General features: G+C 54.4%; 4 protein-coding genes and 3 pseudogenes across 4 annotated transcripts; all 7 read right to left on the reverse strand.

Moving 5' to 3' along the window:
* Positions 1 to 289: 289 nt before the first annotated feature.
* LOC134525801 (feather beta keratin-like) lies at positions 290 to 1,015 on the reverse strand. The gene is made up of 2 exons (XM_063357028.1): positions 955 to 1,015; positions 290 to 594 (listed from the first exon to the last, which is right to left on the reverse strand). Exon 2 carries the CDS (start codon positions 584 to 586, stop codon positions 290 to 292), a length of 297 nt encoding a protein of 98 aa, XP_063213098.1. The 5' UTR covers positions 587 to 594; positions 955 to 1,015.
* Positions 1,016 to 3,286: 2,271 nt separating this feature from the next.
* LOC134525897 (feather beta keratin-like) lies at positions 3,287 to 4,012 on the reverse strand. The gene is made up of 2 exons (XM_063357209.1): positions 3,952 to 4,012; positions 3,287 to 3,591 (listed from the first exon to the last, which is right to left on the reverse strand). Exon 2 carries the CDS (start codon positions 3,581 to 3,583, stop codon positions 3,287 to 3,289), a length of 297 nt encoding a protein of 98 aa, XP_063213279.1. The 5' UTR covers positions 3,584 to 3,591; positions 3,952 to 4,012.
* Positions 4,013 to 6,279: 2,267 nt separating this feature from the next.
* Positions 6,280 to 7,005, reverse strand: LOC134525896 (feather beta keratin-like). Its single transcript, XM_063357208.1, has 2 exons — positions 6,945 to 7,005; positions 6,280 to 6,584 (listed from the first exon to the last, which is right to left on the reverse strand). Exon 2 carries the CDS (start codon positions 6,574 to 6,576, stop codon positions 6,280 to 6,282), a length of 297 nt encoding a protein of 98 aa, XP_063213278.1. The 5' UTR covers positions 6,577 to 6,584; positions 6,945 to 7,005.
* A 2,267-nt stretch (positions 7,006 to 9,272) lies between these two features.
* On the reverse strand, positions 9,273 to 10,037 carry LOC134525795 (feather beta keratin-like; annotated as a pseudogene).
* A 3,056-nt stretch (positions 10,038 to 13,093) lies between these two features.
* On the reverse strand, positions 13,094 to 13,861 carry LOC134525919 (feather beta keratin-like; annotated as a pseudogene).
* Positions 13,862 to 16,086: 2,225 nt separating this feature from the next.
* On the reverse strand, positions 16,087 to 16,812 carry LOC134525920 (feather beta keratin-like). Its single transcript, XM_063357232.1, has 2 exons — positions 16,752 to 16,812; positions 16,087 to 16,391 (listed from the first exon to the last, which is right to left on the reverse strand). The coding sequence occupies exon 2, from the start codon at positions 16,381 to 16,383 to the stop codon at positions 16,087 to 16,089; it is 297 nt and encodes a 98-aa protein (XP_063213302.1). The 5' UTR covers positions 16,384 to 16,391; positions 16,752 to 16,812.
* Positions 16,813 to 19,080: 2,268 nt separating this feature from the next.
* On the reverse strand, positions 19,081 to 19,842 carry LOC134525893 (feather beta keratin-like; annotated as a pseudogene).
* Positions 19,843 to 20,790: the final 948 nt, after the last annotated feature.

A 20,790-nucleotide genomic window follows, 5' to 3' on the forward strand; every position in this document is an offset into this window, starting at 1 on the left:
TTCCTCCCACGCACACGGAGAGAGGCTGATGAGCAGGGCCCCTCTCAACTCGCTTCAGGATGAACCCATGGCACAGGACAGCTGGAGACACCAGGGACTCATGAGGCAGAGAAAAAAGCAGGAGCACAAGAAGAAGACATAGGCTGGCACCTTGCTTCCCTCCCTCCTTTGCAGGAGGACACGAGGGTGCTCAACCCCTCTGGAAACCCTGGCCACCAGCTGCGTCCTGAGTTGGGCACCTGGCTCTGGGCTTCCTGGTCGATGCACTCACTGGACGTCCGGCCCAGCTTTAGCAGGGCAGGCACCTTCTGCCGTAGTAGCGGCCACCAAGGCCAGAGAGGTTAAAGCCCCCGGAGTTGATGGGCACTCCATCCTCACTCAGGATGCTGCCAACAGCAGCAGAGGTGGTGGATCCCACGGCGGTGTTCTGGGGGAAGGAGCTGAGGATGGGCCCTGGCAGGGTCACCACCACGGGAGAGGGCTGGATCACCACCCGGGAGTCCTGGCACTGCCTGACACAGGGCTCGTTGCAGCTGTTGGCGAGTGGGGTTGGGCCACAGGGACGGCACAGATCGTAGCAGGACATGGCTGTGGGACGGAAGTGCACCTGGGAGAGAGGGTAGGGAAAGAAAAGGCATTATGTGAGGTGCAGTCTGACAGCCTGCTCGGCAAGAGCAAAGGCACAGGCTGGGGAGCAGGGACAGGCTGCATGGGGAAGAAGAAAATATGAGGAACCACGGTCCCCAAGGTTTCCCTGCAGAGAGAGCCCAGGACTTTGTCCCACCTCCCCTCAGCGGAGAACAAGGACAACTGAGATGATGGGAGCAGGATCAGGGACCAAGACTGTCAGGAAAAGCTACATCAAGAAAAAGACTCAGTTGAGGACAAAAGACAAAGAGGAGAAAAATGATAAAGACAAGAGAGAGACAAAGCTGGTTGCGGCTCACCTTGTTCACCACGGAGGAGAAGGCAAGAGAAGTGGATGAGGGAGCCTGCAGTTGCACTGGCTTTTATACTGGTCCAGACCACCCCAGGCCTAGAGGCACCTTTTGTGCATGTAATGTGTTTACCAACAAGCTCATCTTGCATGCAAGCAAAGCATCACAATTTAAGAAATGGGGACACTGCTTATGTTCCCTGCAACGCTGCCTTTTCATTTCCCTGTTCATGACATGCCTGCTCAGCCACGCAGGCTCCTTTCAAGTGACTGTATTAGAGGCCAAAATGTTTCCAGGAGAAATGACACGTCAGCACAGGCAGATGATGCAGCCAGTGATGAGGAGTGTCCCACCTCACCAGGTGATGCCATCCCCTTGCCCTCCAGGCCCTCCCTTTACAGTATTTCCTGACGAATGGGGCAGGTCTCCTCACAACCCTGAGGCTTCAGCCTGGACATCCGCATGCGAGGCTCCCTACCATCATTTGCACTCTCTCATGCTCTGCCCACTCACACTGTACTAGGCATCGCCTTTCTAAGCAGGGCACCTCTGCTCTTGGGTTTTACACCCTCTCTCAGCGGTTGAGCTTTGCTCTTGGCAGAAGTTAGTCTGGCTCTTTTGCCATCTTCCTTCTCTCCTTCATCCCTACTTGCCTTAAGCAGCAGAATACCAGTGGGTAAGAATGAAGCCTATTCACCTCCCAACACTCTCTGCTGGACACCTCTGGCAAAGTTGGAGGCACCCCGGTGACCAAGGCATGTGCTGGCCAATCCATACACGTCCCTTTTCCTGCCCTCCTCTTAGCTATGGCCATCCAGACTGCTGGCACACCGGGCACCACCACATACTTGGCAGGATTTCCACAGGACACCCAACCCTGCTCAGCAGCAAGCAGGCTCCATGAGTCCTTGCAACGGCAGTTGGAGGAGCGTGGCACAAGAGCTGCCTCCTCCTTTACCTGAAGCACAACCAGAGCAGCAGGACCAAAGTATTTCCTCTGGAGGGCAAGTGCGTGGGAAGGAGACACGAAGAACAGAACTGGCAGGGTACCACTGCCACACTCTTCCCACCATGGGGCCTGGTTGGAGAGAGAAAAGAGTCACTGCGTGGGACCTCTGCAGGCACGGGCTCCACAGCACCTGAGTGTGGTTTCTGGAGTATTTGCTGCATGTCTGATCCAGAGCCGAGTCCCTTCAGGACACAGTGACACACGCAGGACTCCGCAACACTTAATGCTTTTGACCACAAGACTGCTCCAGTGGGGCCAAAGATGCTTTTCCTGCTCCCTTGTAGCTCTCTGCAGAGTTTCCGGGACATGTCACTGACGCTACCCATCGCTTTCAGATGAGGGAGGACAATCCCTGTCTGTCCATCCCCCTCCCTTACCCATTGTACACGCCTAAACTCAAACAATCACCATGATGCAAAAGCTAGTAGAGGGCTCACATGTCCCTTTACACAGCTGCCCTGGCTGCCACGTGGCCCTTCAATTCCTTTGTGCCTTTTTGCAGTTCCAGGGTTTGGAAGGAGTGCTTGGGGGAGTGAAGGGCAGGGTCACATTGCGAGTGGTAACATGCGATCAGAGCCTTGGCCAGTTGGGCGATAGCCTGCAGAGAAATGTCTTGCAGCAGGTCAACGGCTCGCCTCATCAACTGGAAGCCAGTATGCAACCTCAGTTGTTACTCACATATCCCATGTGGGAGCTCCTGGCCACTCTTTGCACACTCAGACAATACCACCTACCACTCCACGGTCTCATGTCTTTTGCAATATCCATGGCCTTGAGAGCACTCAGCTCCTTTGGGCACAACGGAGGTCCAACATTCACCCTTACGAGCCCACCCTTATCCCCTCCACAGCATCACATTTGCCCCTGGACAGCTTGGCTGGCTGTCTCAGAAGGGAAGGAACACGAGGAGACATCAAGCTACAATGCAGCATAAACTTTAATGAGCCTAAAGAGTGAAAGAAAGCAGCGCATGGTGGAAGGGACCCGGTCCAGGCTGCTACAAGGACAGCTGGTAGTCAGGCACCGCATCACAGCAACGGGACACACGTCTTCCTCCCACGCACACGGAGAGAGGCTGATGAGCAGGGCCCCTCTCAACTCGCTTCAGGATGAACCCATGGCACAGGACAGCTGGAGACACCAGGGACTCATGAGGCGGAGAAAAAAGCAGGAGCACAAGAAGAAGACATAGGCTGGCACCTTGCTTCCCTCCCTCCTTTGCAGGAGGACACGAGGGTGCTCAACCCCTCTGGAAACCCTGGCCACCAGCTGCGTCCTGAGTTGGGCACCTGGCTCTGGGCTTCCTGGTCGATGCACTCACTGGACGTCCGGCCCAGCTTTAGCAGGGCAGGCACCTTCTGCCGTAGTAGCGGCCACCAAGGCCAGAGAGGTTAAAGCCCCCGGAGTTGATGGGCACTCCATCCTCACTCAGGATGCTGCCAACAGCAGCAGAGGTGGTGGATCCCACGGCGGTGTTCTGGGGGAAGGAGCTGAGGATGGGTCCGGGCAGGGTCACCACCACGGGAGAGGGCTGGATCACCACCCGGGAGTCCTGGCACTGCCTGACACAGGGCTCGTTGCAGCTGTTGGCGAGTGGGGTTGGGCCACAGGGACGGCACAGATCATAGCAGGACATGGCTGTGGGACGGAAGTGCACCTGGGAGAGAGGGTAGGGAAAGAAAAGGCATTATGTGAGGTGCAGTCTGACAGCCTGCTCGGCAAGAGCAAAGGCACAGGCTGGGGAGCAGGGACAGGCTGCATGGGGAAGAAGAAAGTATGAGGAACCACAGTCCCCAGGGTTTCCCTGCAGAGAGAGCCCAGGACTTTGTCCCACCTCCCCTCAGTGGAGAACAAGGACAACTGAGATGATGGGAGCAGGATCAGGGACCAAGACTGTCAGGAAAAGCTACATCAAGAAAAAGACTCAGTTGAGGACAAAAGACAAAGAGGAGAAAAATGGTAAAGACAAGAGAGAGACAAAGCTGGTTGCGGCTCACCTTGTTCACCACGGAGGAGAAGGCAAGAGAAGTGGATGAGGGAGCCTGCAGTTGCACTGGCTTTTATACTGGTCCAGACCACCCCAGGCCTAGAGGCACCTTTTGTGCATGTAATGTGTTTACCAACAAGCTCATCTTGCATGCAAAGCATCACAATTTAAGAAATGGGGACACTGCTTATGTTCCCTGCAAAGCTGCCTTTTCATTTCCCTGTTCATGATATGCCTGCTCAGCCACGCAGGCTCCTTTCAAGTGACTGTATTAGAGGCCAAAATGTTTCCAGGAGAAATGACACGTCAGCACAGGCAGATGATGCAGCCAGTGATGAGGAGTGTCCCACCTCACCAGGTGATGCCATCCCCTTGCCCTCCAGGCCCTCCCTTTACAGTATTTCCTGACGAATGGGGCAGGTCTCCTCACAACCCTGAGGCTTCAGCCTGGACATCCGCATGCGAGGCTCCCTACCATCATTTGCACTCTCTCATGCTCTGCCCACTCACACTGTACTAGGCATCGCCTTTCTAAGCAGGGCACCTCTGCTCTTGGGTTTTACACCCTCTCTCAGCGGTTGAGCTTTGCTCTTGGCAGAAGTTAGTCTGGCTCTTTTGCCATCTTCCTTCTCTCCTTCATCCCTACTTGCCTTAAGCAGCAGAATACCAGTGGGTAAGAATGAAGCCTATTCACCTCCCAACACTCTCTGCTGGACACCTCTGGCAAAGTTGGAGGCACCCCGGTGACCAAGGCATGTGCTGGCCAATCCATACACGTCCCTTTTCCTGCCCTCCTCTTAGCTATGGCCATCCAGACTGCTGGCACACCGGGCACCACCACATACTTGGCAGGATTTCCACAGGACACCCAACCCTGCTCAGCAGCAAGCAGGCTCCATGAGTCCTTGCAACGGTAGTTGGAGGAGCGTGGCACAAGAGCTGCCTCCTCCTTTACCTGAAGCACAACCAGAGCAGCAGGACCAAAGTATTTCCTCTGGAGGGCAAGTGCGTGGGAAGGAGACACGAAGAACAGAACTGGCAGGGTACCACTGCCACACTCTTCCCACCATGGGGCCTGGTTGGAGAGAGAAAAGAGTCACTGCGTGGGACCTCTGCAGGCACGGGCTCCACAGCACCTGAGTGTGGTTTCTGGAGTATTTGCTGCATGTCTGATCCAGAGCCGAGTCCCTTCAGGACACAGTGACACACGCAGGACTCCGCAACACTTAATGCTTTTGACCACAAGACTGCTCCAGTGGGGCCAAAGATGCTTTTCCTGCTCCCTTGTAGCTCTCTGCAGAGTTTCCGGGACATGTCACTGACGCTACCCATCGCTTTCAGATGAGGGAGGACAATCCCTGTCTGTCCATCCCCCTCCCTTACCCATTGTACACGCCTAAACTCAAACAATCACCATGATGCAAAAGCTAGTAGAGGGCTCACATGTCCCTTTACACAGCTGCCCTGGCTGCCACGTGGCCCTTCAATTCCTTTGTGCCTTTTTGCAGTTCCAGGGTTTGGAAGGAGTGCTTGGGGGAGTGAAGGGCAGGGTCACATTGCGAGTGGTAACATGCGATCAGAGCCTTGGCCAGTTGGGCGATAGCCTGCAGAGAAATGTCTTGCAGCAGGTCAACGGCTTGCCTCATCAACTGGAAGCCAGTATGCAACCTCAGTTGTTACTCACATATCCCATGTGGGAGCTCCTGGCCACTCTTTGCACACTCAGACAATACCACCTACCACTCCACGGTCTCATGTCTTTTGCAATATCCATGGCCTTGAGAGCACTCAGCTCCTTTGGGCACAACGGAGGTCCAACATTCACCCTTACGAGCCCACCCTTATCCCCTCCACAGCATCACATTTGCCCCTGGACAGCTTGGCTGGCTGTCTCAGAAGGGAAGGAACACGAGGAGACATCAAGCTACAATGCAGCATAAACTTTAATGAGCCTAAAGAGTGAAAGAAAGCAGCGCATGGTGGAAGGGACCCGGTCCAGGCTGCTACAAGGACAGCTGGTAGTCAGGCACCGCATCACAGCAACGGGACACACGTCTTCCTCCCACGCACACGGAGAGAGGCTGATGAGCAGGGCCCCTCTCAACTCGCTTCAGGATGAACCCATGGCACAGGACAGCTGGAGACACCAGGGACTCATGAGGCGGAGAAAAAAGCAGGAGCACAAGAAGAAGACATAGGCTGGCACCTTGCTTCCCTCCCTCCTTTGCAGGAGGACACGAGGGTGCTCAACCCCTCTGGAAACCCTGGCCACCAGCTGCGTCCTGAGTTGGGCACCTGGCTCTGGGCTTCCTGGTCGATGCACTCACTGGACGTCCGGCCCAGCTTTAGCAGGGCAGGCACCTTCTGCCGTAGTAGCGGCCACCAAGGCCAGAGAGGTTAAAGCCCCCGGAGTTGATGGGCACTCCATCCTCACTCAGGATGCTGCCAACAGCAGCAGAGGTGGTGGATCCCACGGCGGTGTTCTGGGGGAAGGAGCTGAGGATGGGTCCGGGCAGGGTCACCACCACGGGAGAGGGCTGGATCACCACCCGGGAGTCCTGGCACTGCCTGACACAGGGCTCGTTGCAGCTGTTGGCGAGTGGGGTTGGGCCACAGGGACGGCACAGATCGTAGCAGGACATGGCTGTGGGACGGAAGTGCACCTGGGAGAGAGGGTAGGGAAAGAAAAGGCATTATGTGAGGTGCAGTCTGACAGCCTGCTCGGCAAGAGCAAAGGCACAGGCTGGGGAGCAGGGACAGGCTGCATGGGGAAGAAGAAAATATGAGGAACCACGGTCCCCAAGGTTTCCCTGCAGAGAGAGCCCAGGACTTTGTCCCACCTCCCCTCAGCGGAGAACAAGGACAACTGAGATGATGGGAGCAGGATCAGGGACCAAGACTGTCAGGAAAAGCTACATCAAGAAAAAGACTCAGTTGAGGACAAAAGACAAAGAGGAGAAAAATGGTAAAGACAAGAGAGAGACAAAGCTGGTTGCGGCTCACCTTGTTCACCACGGAGGAGAAGGCAAGAGAAGTGGATGAGGGAGCCTGCAGTTGCACTGGCTTTTATACTGGTCCAGACCACCCCAGGCCTAGAGGCACCTTTTGTGCATGTAATGTGTTTACCAACAAGCTCATCTTGCATGCAAAGCATCACAATTTAAGAAATGGGGACACTGCTTATGTTCCCTGCAAAGCTGCCTTTTCATTTCCCTGTTCATGATATGCCCAGTTAACCACGCAGGCTCCTTTCAAGTGACTGTATTAGAGGCCAAAATGTTTCCAGGAGAAATGACACGTCAGCACAGGCAGATGATGCAGCCAGTGATGAGGAGTGTCCCACCTCACCAGGTGATGCCATCCCCTTGCCCTCCAGGCCCTCCCTTTACAGTATTTCCTGACGAATGGGGCAGGTCTCCTCACAACCCTGAGGCTTCAGCCTGGACATCCGCATGCGAGGCTCCCTACCATCATTTGCACTCTCTCATGCTCTGCCCACTCACACTGTACTAGGCATCGCCTTTCTAGGCAAGGCACCTCTGCTCTTGGGTTTTACACCCTCTCTCAGCGGTTGAGCTTTGCTCTTGGCAGAAGTTTGTCTGGTTCTTTTGCCATCTTCCTTCTCTCCTTCATCCCTACTTGCCTTAAGCAGCAGAATACCAGTGGGTAAGAATGAAGCCTATTCACCTCCCAACACTCTCTGCTGGACACCTCTGGCAAAGTTGGAGGCACCCCGGTGACCAAGGCATGTGCTGGCCAATCCATACACGTCCCTTTTCCTGCCCTCCTCTTAGCTATGGCCATCCAGACTGCTGGCACACCGGGCACCACCACATACTTGGCAGGATTTCCACAGGACACCCAACCCTGCTCAGCAGCAAGCAGGCTCCATGAGTCCTTGCAACGGCAGTTGGAGGAGCGTGGCACAAGAGCTGCCTCCTCCTTTACCTGAAGCACAACCAGAGCAGCAGGACCAAAGCATTTCCTCTGGAGGGCAAGTGCGTGGGAAGGAGACACGAAGAATAGAACTGGCAGGGTACCACTGCCACACTCTCCCAACCATGGGGCCTGGTTGGAGAGAGAAAAGAGTCACTGCGTGGGACCTCTGCAGGCACGGCCTCCACAGCACCTGAGTGTGGTTTCTGGAGTATTTGCTGCATGCCTCATCCAGAGCCGAGTCCCTTCAGGACACAGTGACACACGCAGGACTCCGCAACACTTAATGCTTTTGACCACAAGACTGCTCCAGTGGGGCCAAAGATGCTTTTCCTGCTCCCTTGTAGCTCTCTGCAGAGTTTCCGGGACATGTCACTGACGCTACCCATCGCTTTCAGATGAGGGAGGACAATCCCTGTCTGTCCATCCCCCTCCCTTACCCATTGTACACGCCTAAGCTCAAACAATCACCATGATGCAAAAGCTAGTAGAGGGCTCACATGTCCCTTTACACAGTTGCCCTGGCTGCCACGTGGCCCTTCAATTCCTTTGTGCCTTTCTGCAGTTCCAGGGTTTGGAAGGAGTGCTTGGGGGAGTGAAGGGCAGGGTCACATTGCGAGTGGTAACATGCGATCAGAGCCTTGGCCAGTTGGGCGATAGCCTGCAGAGAAATGTCTTGCAGCAGGTCAACGGCTCGCCTCATCAACTGGAAGCCAGTATGCAACCTCAGTTGTTACTCACATATCCCATGTGGGAGCTCCTGGCCACTCTTTGCACACTCAGACAATACCACCTACCACTCCACGGTCTCATGTCTTTTGCAATATCCATGGCCTTGAGAGCACTCAGCTCCTTTGGGCACAACGGAGGTCCAACATTCACCCTTACGAGCCCACCCTTATCCCCTCCACAGCATCACATTTGCCCCTGGACAGCTTGGCTGGCTGTCTCAGAACGGAAGGAACACGAGGAGACATCAAGCTACAATGCAGCATAAACTTTAATGAGCCTAAAGAGTGAAAGAAAGCAGCGCATGGTGGAAGGGACCCGGTCCAGGCTGCTACAAGGACAGCTGGTAGTCAGGCACCGCATCACAGCAACGGGACACACGTCTTCCTCCCACGCACACGGAGAGAGGCTGATGAGCAGGGCCCCTCTCAACTCGCTTCAGGATGAACCCATGGCACAGGACAGCTGGAGACACCAGGGACTCATGAGGCGGAGAAAAAAGCAGGAGCACAAGAAGAAGACATAGGCTGGCACCTTGCTTCCCTCCCTCCTTTGCAGGAGGACACGAGGGTGCTCAACCCCTCTGGAAACCCTGGCCACCAGCTGCGTCCTGAGTTGGGCACCTGGCTCTGGGCTTCCTGGTCGATGCACTCACTGGACGTCCGGCCCAGCTTTAGCAGGGCAGGCACCTTCTGCCGTAGTAGCGGCCACCAAGGCCAGAGAGGTTAAAGCCCCCGGAGTTGATGGGCACTCCATCCTCACTCAGGATGCTGCCAACAGCAGCAGAGGTGGTGGATCCCACGGCGGTGTTCTGGGGGAAGGAGCTGAGGATGGGTCCGGGCAGGGTCACCACCACGGGAGAGGGCTGGATCACCACCCGGGAGTCCTGGCACTGCCTGACACAGGGCTCGTTGCAGCTGTTGGCGAGTGGGGTTGGGCCACAGGGACGGCACAGATCGTAGCAGGACATGGCTGTGGGACGGAAGTGCACCTGGGAGAGAGGGTAGGGAAAGAAAAGGCATTATGTGAGGTGCAGTCTGACAGCCTGCTCGGCAAGAGCAAAGGCACAGGCTGGGGAGTAGGAACAGGCTGCCTCGGGAGGAAGGGAGATGCAAGATCGCTGATCCCTAAGGTTTCCCTGCAAAGAAAGCCCAAGACATTCTCCCATCTACGCTGTGTGGATAACAAGGATAAGAAAGATGATTGGAGCAGGATCAAGTAGGAAGGCTCTCAGCAGAATGTACATGAAAAAAAACAAGACCTGACTGAGGCCAAAAGAAAAAGAGGAGAACAAAAGACAAGAAAGAGGAAAGGCAGTTGCAGCTCACCTTATTCACCACGGAGGAGAAGGCAAGAGAAGCAGATGAGGGAACCTGCAGTTGCACTGGCTTTTATACTGGTCCAGACACCCCCAGGCCTAGAGGCACCTTTTGTGCATGTAATGTGTTTACCAACAAGCTCATCTTGCATGCAAAGCATCAAAATTTAAGAAATGGGGACACTGCTTATGTTCCCTGCAAAGCTGCCTTTTCATTTCCCTGTTCATGACATGCCTGTTCAGCCACGCAGGCTCCTTTCAAGTGATAGTATTAGAGGCCAAAATTGTTTCCGGGGAAATGACACAGCAATGAAGGACGAAGATGAAGACAAAGAGAAGGAGATGGCCTGCCTCACTAGGTAATCACAGCCTCTCACCCTCCTGGGGCCTTTTTTTTGAGGTTTTGTCTTAATATATGGGTCTGCGTTTCCTTCCAACCTATCATTAAAGACCAGGCTTCCAACAAGGTTCCTATGTGAGGGCCATCCATATCCTCAGCTTTCCCTATTAACCAACTCAGGTTGTCTCGGGCACCAGTTTTCCCAGCATGTCAGCTCTGCCCTTAGGCTTCTGCCCTTCTGTGATATCAAGCATTGCTCTCCCAAGTAATAAACCAGGCTGTTTTCCCTCTCCCCTCTCTCAGCAGCATCTAGATGGCCGCAGTCACCACAAGTTTCACAAAGAAGGATGTTGCTCTGCCATAACCAAGTATTGCTTTGTCATTCCTGTTAGACTGGCAAGCCTCACAAAAACAAAGGCACATTCTGGGGAACAAATACCTCCGCTTTCCTGCTCCCCACGGTCTATGCCTCAACTTCTGCTGTGGCTCTATGTACTGACAGGACAGCAAACACAGTTCCAAAGACTCAGCAAGATTTCCATACAACACACAACTCTCCCCAGAAGCAAGGGAGGGTTGGCAGTGCCAGCAAAGACAGCCTGGAGAGCAGCAGGTGTCAGGATCTCCCCAGAGATGCGTGCTAAAGGAAAGACTCAACACTCGGCACTGTATTTTCTGGGACAGAAGAGGAGCTGAATGTCCCCAAGAGGAACGACAGCCCTGCTTGGGGCACAAGCTCAACTCCTCTGACACCCCAACTGGGTCCTCATTGCAAAGGGTAGAAAAAACACATTCCTCCGTTAGTGTGGGACTTCACCAGAGACAGGCAACTCTCTAATCACAGAGGTCAAGGCCAAATTCCTCATTTATGATGATGAAGCAAGCTTAGAAGATGCATAGTGTTAACCTGATCATGGTAAAAGGCCATTCAAAAAGGAATGCAGGCAAGAGCTCTGTGAGAGCCAGCTATTCCCTGCAGGGTGGGAGCCAGGAGATGAGCATGATTACAGGGCCAGGAGGGCAGCACCCTTACTGGCAATGGCCCCATTGGACAGTACCTGACAGTACCATCAGGTTCACAGCGATGAAGCAGAACTGAGTGATCATAAGGGCAGTCAGCCCACAGGTCAGGAACAGATCCAACAATGGCAACCCGTGTCAACAGAGCCCAGTGATTGCTGACCAGAGCCAGAACAACCAGACAGACCCACGAAGAGGATGGGAAAACTGTGGGAAACGGGCTCCAGATCCAGGCGGCTCATGGGTAGGCAGAGGCAAACCTGCAGAAGAACAGGAGCCTCACACTCCTGCCACCCAGCTGAAGAAAAGACCAAGGCCACAAGACAGAGCTTAAATCGAGCTCTGGGTCAAAGGGAAGAAGGAGGCGGGAGAGACCCCAGGTGGGGCTCATCAGGGCCATTGGGCCTGTTGTTACTGCACTCAGGCCATTGATGTGCAAGAAGAGGAAATCTCCTGTGCCCCTGGGACACAGGACACCAGCTCCACCTATCACAACAATGGGGGGAAGGACTTCTTCCTGCAAGGTGGAAGCTTCCATTTGTTTCATAAGTGGAAAATCCATCTTTCCTTCTGAGTCTCCTTTCAATCATATCCCTGCCCCACACAATCCACAGGCAGGGTCTCCTCCCAGACGGTGAAGCTGCCTCAGTCAGGGCCTCTGGTGGGCATCTGCCCAAAGGCTGCCATCTGCCCTGCCGCACCCTGCTCTCGCTGATCACTTGCACAGATGCTGCCTTCCCTTCCCAGCATGATCTTTTCACCCCACTGTGCTTCTGCTGTCAGCTCAGCATGGCTCATGAGTGTGGATGGAGAGTGTGTCTCCTGAGGGCCTTCCTGCACAGCAGGGCACGTGGGTTTCACTGGCAGCAGCTGGCTTTCAGGGAAGAGAGGACTTTAGCTCTGGGGAAAGGCACTGTAGGGGATCCTACAGCGTATGGGACAGCACAGCAGGTGCCCCTCACTCTACCTGAAGCGGGACTCCCCAACCCTGACTGTGGTGGTCTGCCAACATTGCTGAGTAGTTCAGAACAAGGTCTGGGGGTCATAGAGAGATGGTCTCGAGACAGACTGAAGGGATACAACTCCTGGGCGCTTTCTCACATATAACACATGTCTTGGAGCCATGGAAAACTTCTCAGGAGTTTGCTGAGAGTCACAATAAGCCTGGTATTCAGGACAAGGGCATGTGAATGACTTTGTATTGCTCTGTCATGTGTAAAGGCAAGTCCCTTCCAGGTGATCATTATAGTGAGCCTTCCCTCCTCCTGTTCCCCCAAGAATGGCACAAGTCCACCACAAAACTTCAGCCACCCTTTGCCCTGTGTGGAATACCATTTGCCCCTGGACAGCTTGGCTGGCTGTCTCAGAAGGGAAGGAACACGAGGAGACATCAAGCTACAATGCAGCATAAACTTTAATGAGCCTAAAGAGTGAAAGAAAGCAGCGCATGGTGGAAGGGACCCGGTCCAGGCTGCTACAAGGGCAGCTGGTAGTCAGGCACCGCATCACAGCAACGGGACACACGTCTTCCTCCCACGCACACGGAGAGAGGCTGATGAGCAGGGCCCCTCTCAACTCGCTTCAGGATGAACCCATGGCACAGGACAGCTGGAGACACCAGGGACTCATGAGGCGGAGAAAAAAGCAGGAGCACAAGAAGAAGACATAGGCTGGCACCTTGCTTCCCTCCCTCCTTTGCAGGAGGACACGAGGGTGCTCAACCCCTCTGGAAACCCTGGCCACCAGCTGCGTCCTGAGTTGGGCACCTGGCTCTGGGCTTCCTGGTCGATGCACTCACTGGACGTCCGGCCCAGCTTTAGCAGGGCAGGCACCTTCTGCCGTAGTAGCGGCCACCAAGGCCAGAGAGGTTAAAGCCCCCGGAGTTGATGGGCACTCCATCCTCACTCAGGATGCTGCCAACAGCAGCAGAGGTGGTGGATCCCACGGCGGTGTTCTGGGGGAAGGAGCTGAGGATGGGCCCTGGCAGGGTCACCACCACGGGAGAGGGCTGGATCACCACCCGGGAGTCCTGGCACTGCCTGACACAGGGCTCGTTGCAGCTGTTGGCGAGTGGGGTTGGGCCACAGGGACGGCACAGATCGTAGCAGGACATGGCTGTGGGACGGAAGTGCACCTGGGAGAGAGGGTAGGGAAAGAAAAGGCATTATGTGAGGTGCAGTCTGACAGCCTGCTCGGCAAGAGCAAAGGCACAGGCTGGCGAGCAGGGACAGGCTGCATGGGGAAGAAGAAAGTATGAGGAACCACGGTCTCCAAGGTTTCCCTGCAGAGAGAGCCCAGGACTTTGTCCCACCTCCCCTCAGTGGAGAACAAGGACAACTGAGATGATGGGAGCAGGATCAGGGACCAAGACTGTCAGGAAAAGCTACATCAAGAAAAAGACTCAGTTGAGGACAAAAGACAAAGCGGAGAAAAATGGTAAAGACAAGAGAGAGACAAAGCTGGTTGCGGCTCACCTTGTTCACCACGGAGGAGAAGGCAAGAGAAGTGGATGAGGGAGCCTGCAGTTGCACTGCCTTTTATACTGGTCCAGACCACCCCAGGCCTAGAGGCACCTTTTGTGCATGTAATGTGTTTACCAACAAGCTCATCTTGCATGCAAAGCATCACAATTTAAGAAATGGGGACACTGCTTATGTTCCCTGCAAAGCTGCCTTTTCATTTCCCTGTTCATGATATGCCCAGTTAACCACGCAGGCTCCTTTCAAGTGACTGTATTAGAGGCCAAAATGTTTCCAGGAGAAATGACACGTCAGCACAGGCAGATGATGCAGCCAGTGATGAGGAGTGTCCCACCTCACCAGGTGATGCCATCCCCTTGCCCTCCAGGCCCTCCCTTTACAGTATTTCCTGACGAATGGGGCAGGTCTCCTCACAACCCTGAGGCTTCAGCCTGGACATCCGCATGCGAGGCTCCCTACCATCATTTGCACTCTCTCATGCTCTGCCCACTCACACTGTACTAGGCATCGCCTTTCTAGGCAAGGCACCTCTGCTCTTGGGTTTTACACCCTCTCTCAGCGGTTGAGCTTTGCTCTTGGCAGAAGTTTGTCTGGCTCTTTTGCCATCTTCCTTCTCTCCTTCATCCCTACTTGCCTTAAGCAGCAGAATACCAGTGGGTAAGAATGAAGCCTATTCACCTCCCAACACTCTCTGCTGGACACCTCTGGCAAAGTTGGAGGCACCCCGGTGACCAAGGCATGTGCTGGCCAATCCATACACGTCCCTTTTCCTGCCCTCCTCTTAGCTATGGCCATCCAGACTGCTGGCACACCGGGCACCACCACATACTTGGCAGGATTTCCACAGGACACCCAACCCTGCTCAGCAGCAAGCAGGCTCCATGAGTCCTTGCAACGGCAGTTGGAGGAGCGTGGCACAAGAGCTGCCTCCTCCTTTACCTGAAGCACAACCAGAGCAGCAGGACCAAAGTATTTCCTCTGGAGGGCAAGTGCGTGGGAAGGAGACACGAAGAACAGAACTGGCAGGGTACCACTGCCACACTCTCCCCACCATGGGGCCTGGTTGGAGAGAGAAAAGAGTCACTGCGTGGGACCTCTGCAGGCACGGCCTCCACAGCACCTGAGTGTGGTTTCTGGAGTATTTGCTGCATGCCTCATCCAGAGCCGAGTCCCTTCAGGACACAGTGACACACGCAGGACTCCGCAACACTTAATGCTTTTCACCACAAGACTGCTCCAGTGGGGCCAAAGATGCTTTTCCTGCTCCCTTGTAGCTCTCTGCAGAGTTTCCGGGACATGTCACTGACGCTACCCATCGCTTTCAGATGAGGGAGGACAATCCCTGTCTATCCATCCCCCTCCCTTACCCATTTTACACGCCTAAGCTCAAACAATCACCGTGATGCAAAAGCTAGTAGAGGGCTCACATGTCCCTTTACACAGTTGCCCTGGTTGCCACGTGGCCCTTCAATTCCTTTGTGCCTTTCTGCAGTTCCAGGGTTTGGAAGGAGTGCTTGGGGGAGTGAAGGGCAGGGTCACATTGCGAGTGGTAACATGCGATCAGAGCCTTGGCCAGTTGGGCGATAGCCTGCAGAGAAATGTCTTGCAGCAGGTCAACGGCTTGCCTCATCAACTGGAAGCCAGTATGCAACCTCAGTTGTTACTCACATATCCCATGTGGGAGCTCCTGGCCACTCTTTGCACACTCAGACAATACCACCTACCACTCCACGGTCTCATGTCTTTCGCAATATCCATGGCCTTGAGAGCACTCAGCTCCTTTGGGCACAACGGAGGTCCAACATTCACCCTTACGAGCCCACCCTTATCCCCTCCACAGCATCACATTTGCCCCTGGACAGCTTGGCTGGCTGTCTCAGAAGGGAAGGAACACGAGGAGACATCAAGCTACAATGCAGCATAAACTTTAATGAGCCTAAAGAGTGAAAGAAAGCAGCGCATGGTGGAAGGGACCCGGTCCAGGCTGCTACAAGGGCAGCTGGTAGTCAGGCACCGCATCACAGCAACGGGACACACGTCTTCCTCCCACGCACACGGAGAGAGGCTGATGAGCAGGGCCCCTCTCAACTCGCTTCAGGATGAACCCATGGCACAGGACAGCTGGAGACACCAGGGACTCATGAGGCGGAGAAAAAAGCAGGAGCACAAGAAGAAGACATAGGCTGGCACCTTGCTTCCCTCCCTCCTTTGCAGGAGGACACGAGGGTGCTCAACCCCTCTGGAAACCCTGGCCACCAGCTGCGTCCTGAGTTGGGCACCTGGCTCTGGGCTTCCTGGTCGATGCACTCACTGGACGTCCGGCCCAGCTTTAGCAGGGCAGGCACCTTCTGCCGTAGTAGCGGCCACCAAGGCCAGAGAGGCCAAAGCCCCCGGAGTTGATGGGCACTCCATCCTCACTCAGGATGCTGCCAACAGCAGCAGAGGTGGTGGATCCCACGGCGGTGTTCTGGGGGAAGGAGCTGAGGATGGGCCCTGGCAGGGTCACCACCACGGGAGAGGGCTGGATCACCACCCGGGAGTCCTGGCACTGCCTGACACAGGGCTCGTTGCAGCTGTTGGCGAGTGGGGTTGGGCCACAGGGACGGCACAGATCGTAGCAGGACATGGCTGTGGGACGGAAGTGCACCTGGGAGAGAGGGTAGGGAAAGAAAAGGCATTATGTGAGGTGCAGTCTGACAGCCTGCTCGGCAAGAGCAAAGGCACAGGCTGGGGAGCAGGGACAGGCTGCATGGGGAAGAAGAAAGTATGAGGAACCACGGTCTCCAAGGTTTCCCTGCAGAGAGAGCCCAGGACTTTGTCCCACCTCCCCTCAGTGGAGAACAAGGACAACTGAGATGATGGGAGCAGGATCAGGGACCAAGACTGTCAGGAAAAGCTACATCAAGAAAAAGACTCAGTTGAGGACAAAAGACAAAGAGGAGAAAAATGGTAAAGACAAGAGAGAGACAAAGCTGGTTGCGGCTCACCTTGTTCACCACGGAGGAGAAGGCAAGAGAAGTGGATGAGGGAGCCTGCAGTTGCACTGGCTTTTATACTGGTCCAGACCACCCCAGGCCTAGAGGCACCTTTTGTGCATGTAATGTGTTTACCAACAAGCTCATCTTGCATGCAAAGCATCACAATTTAAGAAATGGGGACACTGCTTATGTTCCCTGCAAAGCTGCCTTTTCATTTCCCTGTTCATGATATGCCCAGTTAACCACGCAGGCTCCTTTCAAGTGACTGTATTAGAGGCCAAAATGTTTCCAGGAGAAATGACACGTCAGCACAGGCAGATGATGCAGCCAGTGATGAGGAGTGTCCCACCTCACCAGGTGATGCCATCCCCTTGCCCTCCAGGCTATCCCTTTACAGTATTTCCTGACGAATGGGGCAGGTCTCCTCACAACCCTGAGGCTTCAGCCTGGACATCCACATGCGAGGCTCCCTACCATCATTTGCACTCTCTCATGCTCTGCCCACTCACACTGTACTAGGCATCGCCTTTCTAGGCAAGGCACCTCTGCTCTTGGGTTTTACACCCTCTCTCAGCGGTTGAGCTTTGCTCTTGGCAGAAGTTTGTCTGGCTCTTTTGCCATCTTCCTTCTCTCCTTCATCCCTACTTGCCTTAAGCAGCAGAATACCAGTGGGTAAGAATGAAGCCTATTCACCTCCCAACACTCTCTGCTGGACACCTCTGGCAAAGTTGGAGGCACCCCGGTGACCAAGGCATGTGCTGGCCAATCCATACACGTCCCTTTTCCTGCCCTCCTCTTAGCTATGGCCATCCAGACTGCTGGCACACCGGGCACCACCACATACTTGGCAGGATTTCCACAGGACACCCAACCCTGCTCAGCAGCAAGCAGGCTCCATGAGTCCTTGCAACGGCAGTTGGAGGAGCGTGGCACAAGAGCTGCCTCCTCCTTTACCTGAAGCACAACCAGAGCAGCAGGACCAAAGCATTTCCTCTGGAGGGCAAGTGCGTGGGAAGGAGACACGAAGAACAGAACTGGCAGGGTACCACTGCCATACTCTCCCCACCATGGGGCCTGGTTGGAGAGAGAAAAGAGTCACTGCGTGGGACCTCTGCAGGCACAGCCTCCACAGCACCTGAGTGTGGTTTCTGGAGTATTTGCTGCATGTCTGATCCAGAGCCGAGTCCCTTCAGGACACAGTGACACACGCAGGACTCCGCAACACTTAATGCTTTTCACCACAAGACTGCTCCAGTGGGGCCAAAGATGCTTTTCCTGCTCCCTTGTAGCTCTCTGCAGAGTTTCCGGGACATGTCACTGACGCTACCCATCGCTTTCAGATGAGGGAGGACAATCCCTGTCTATCCATCCCCCTCCCTTACCCATTTTACACGCCTAAGCTCAAACAATCACCATGATGCAAAAGCTAGTAGAGGGCTCACATGTCCCTTTACACAGCTGCCCTGGCTGCCACGTGGCCCTTCAATTCCTTTGTGCCTTTCTGCAGTTCCAGGGTTTGGAAGGAGTGCTTGGGGGAGTGAAGGGCAGGGTCACATTGCGAGTGGTAACATGCGATCAGAGCCTTGGCCAGTTGGGCGATAGCCTGCAGAGAAATGTCTTGCAAGCAGGTCAACGGCTTGCCTCATCAACTGGAAGCCAGTATGCAACCTCAGTTGTTACTCACATATCCCATGTGGGAGCTCCTGGCCACTCTTTGCACACTCAGACAATACCACCTACCACTCCACGGTCTCATGTCTTTTGCAATATCCATGGCCTTGAGAGCACTCAGCTCCTTTGGGCACAACGGAGGTCCAACATTCACCCTTACGAGCCCACCCTTATCCCCTCCACAGCATCACATTTGCCCCTGGACAGCTTGGCTGGCTGTCTCAGAAGGGAAGGAACACGAGGAGACATCAAGCTACAATGCAGCATAAACTTTAATGAGCCTAAAGAGTGAAAGAAAGCAGCGCATGGTGGAAGGGACCCGGTCCAGGCTGCTACAAGGGCAGCTGGTAGTCAGGCACCGCATCACAGCAACGGGACACACGTCTTCCTCCCACGCACACGGAGAGAGGCTGATGAGCAGGGCCCCTCTCAACTCGCTTCAGGATGAACCCATGGCACAGGACAGCTGGAGACACCAGGGACTCATGAGGCGGAGAAAAAAGCAGGAGCACAAGAAGAAGACATAGGCTGGCACCTTGCTTCCCTCCCTCCTTTGCAGGAGGACACGAGGGTGCTCAACCCCTCTGGAAACCCTGGCCACCAGCTGCGTCCTGAGTTGGGCACCTGGCTCTGGGCTTCCTGGTCGATGCACTCACTGGACTTCCGGCCCAGCTTTAGCAGGGCAGGCACCTTCTGCCGTAGTAGCGGCCACCAAGGCCAGAGAGGTTAAAGCCCCCGGAGTTGATGGGCACTCCATCCTCACTCAGGATGCTGCCAACAGCAGCAGAGGTGGTGGATCCCACGGCGGTGTTCTGGGGGAAGGAGCTGAGGATGGGCCCTGGCAGGGTCACCACCACGGGAGAGGGCTGGATCACCACCCGGGAGTCCTGGCACTGCCTGACACAGGGCTCGTTGCAGCTGTTGGCGAGTGGGGTTGGGCCACAGGGACGGCACAGATCGTAGCAGGACATGGCTGTGGGACGGAAGTGCACCTGGGAGAGAGGGTAGGGAAAGAAAAGGCATTATGTGAGGTGCAGTCTGACAGCCTGCTCGGCAAGAGCAAAGGCACAGGCTGGGGAGCAGGGACAGGGCGCATAGGGACGAAGAGAGCCTGGGAGCCGCAGTCCCCAAGGTTTCCCTGCAAAGAAAGCCCAAGACATTCTCCCATCTATGCTGTGTGGATAACACAGTTAAGAAAGATGATGGGAGCAGGATCAACCAGCAAGGCTCTCAGCAGAACCTACATCCAAAGAAAAGACTCAATCGAGGGCAAAAGCCAAAGAGGAGAACAAGAGAAAGAGTGAGGCAAAGGAGGTTGCAGCTCACCTTGTTCACCACGGAGGAGAAGGCAAGAGAAGTGGATGAGGGAGCCTGCAGTTGCACTGGCCTTTATACTGGTCCAGGCCACCCCAGGCCCAGAGGCACCCTTTGCGCATGTAATGGTTTTACCGACAAGCTCATATTTTATGTAAAGCATCCCACTTAAGTAAATTCAGCGCTTGTTTATGGTCCCTGCAATGCTGCCTTTTCATTTCCTTGGTCATGACATGCCTATTTTGCTATATAAGCTCATTCCAAGTGACAGTATTAGAGGCCAAAATATTTCCTGGGCTATTTAAAATCAAAATCAGGGAGATGTTTCATCCAACTGGGCGGAGTGGTGTCATATTTTCAGGTGATGTCAGCATCTTACCATCCTGAGGCCTGCTTTCAGCCTTTTTTGCAATGAATGCAGTTTTTTCATTATAAACCTAGGATTAAAGGGCAGAATTTCTTTATGCAGGCACTGACCAAATCCATTGCTCTCTGTGCCTCCAAGGCCTTTTAAGCTTTCTTAGACATCAGTTTTTCATAAGGGAGAATATGATCTTGGGTTTTTGAACTTTCTTTGGTGTCTCGCATTGCCCTTAGAACAAATTATCCTGTCTGTTTTGCCTTTTCACCTCTTCCAGCATTGCCCAGATTTTCCCAATCACCAGAACAAGAATGTTTCAGAAAGAATGACATTGCCTTCCCACAAGTATTAGCCACTAACTAATCTTGCAGGAACCACTCCCTAACAAGAATGACTTCTGGCTTCAAAAGTCCATTCTTCCATTCCCCATGTCCATACCTCAACTTCTGCTTTGGCTCTACACACTGCCAGGACAGAAATATGGATACAAAGACTGAGCGAGATTTCCATACAACGTACAACTCTCCCCAGAAGCAAGGGAGGGCTGGCAGTGCCAGCAAAGACAGCCTGGAGAGCAGCAGGTGTCAGGATCTCCCCAGAGATGCATGCTAAGGGAACGATTCAATGCTCAGCATTGCATTTCCTGGGCCAAAGAGGGACCAAATATCCCCAAGAGGAATGACAGCCCTGCTTGGGCACCATTTGCCCC

Source organism: Chroicocephalus ridibundus, chromosome 21 (genome assembly GCF_963924245.1).
Source record: "Chroicocephalus ridibundus chromosome 21, bChrRid1.1, whole genome shotgun sequence".
NCBI classification, from domain to species: Eukaryota; Metazoa; Chordata; class Aves; order Charadriiformes; family Laridae; genus Chroicocephalus; species Chroicocephalus ridibundus.

Bases quoted from the DNA above. Each gene is read 5' to 3' on its own strand.
- LOC134525801 (XM_063357028.1), bottom strand. From the start codon at position 586: ATGTCCTGCTACGATCTGTGCCGTCCCTGTGGCCCAACCCCACTCGCC.
- LOC134525897 (XM_063357209.1), bottom strand. From the start codon at position 3,583: ATGTCCTGCTATGATCTGTGCCGTCCCTGTGGCCCAACCCCACTCGCC.
- LOC134525896 (XM_063357208.1), bottom strand. From the start codon at position 6,576: ATGTCCTGCTACGATCTGTGCCGTCCCTGTGGCCCAACCCCACTCGCC.
- LOC134525920 (XM_063357232.1), bottom strand. From the start codon at position 16,383: ATGTCCTGCTACGATCTGTGCCGTCCCTGTGGCCCAACCCCACTCGCC.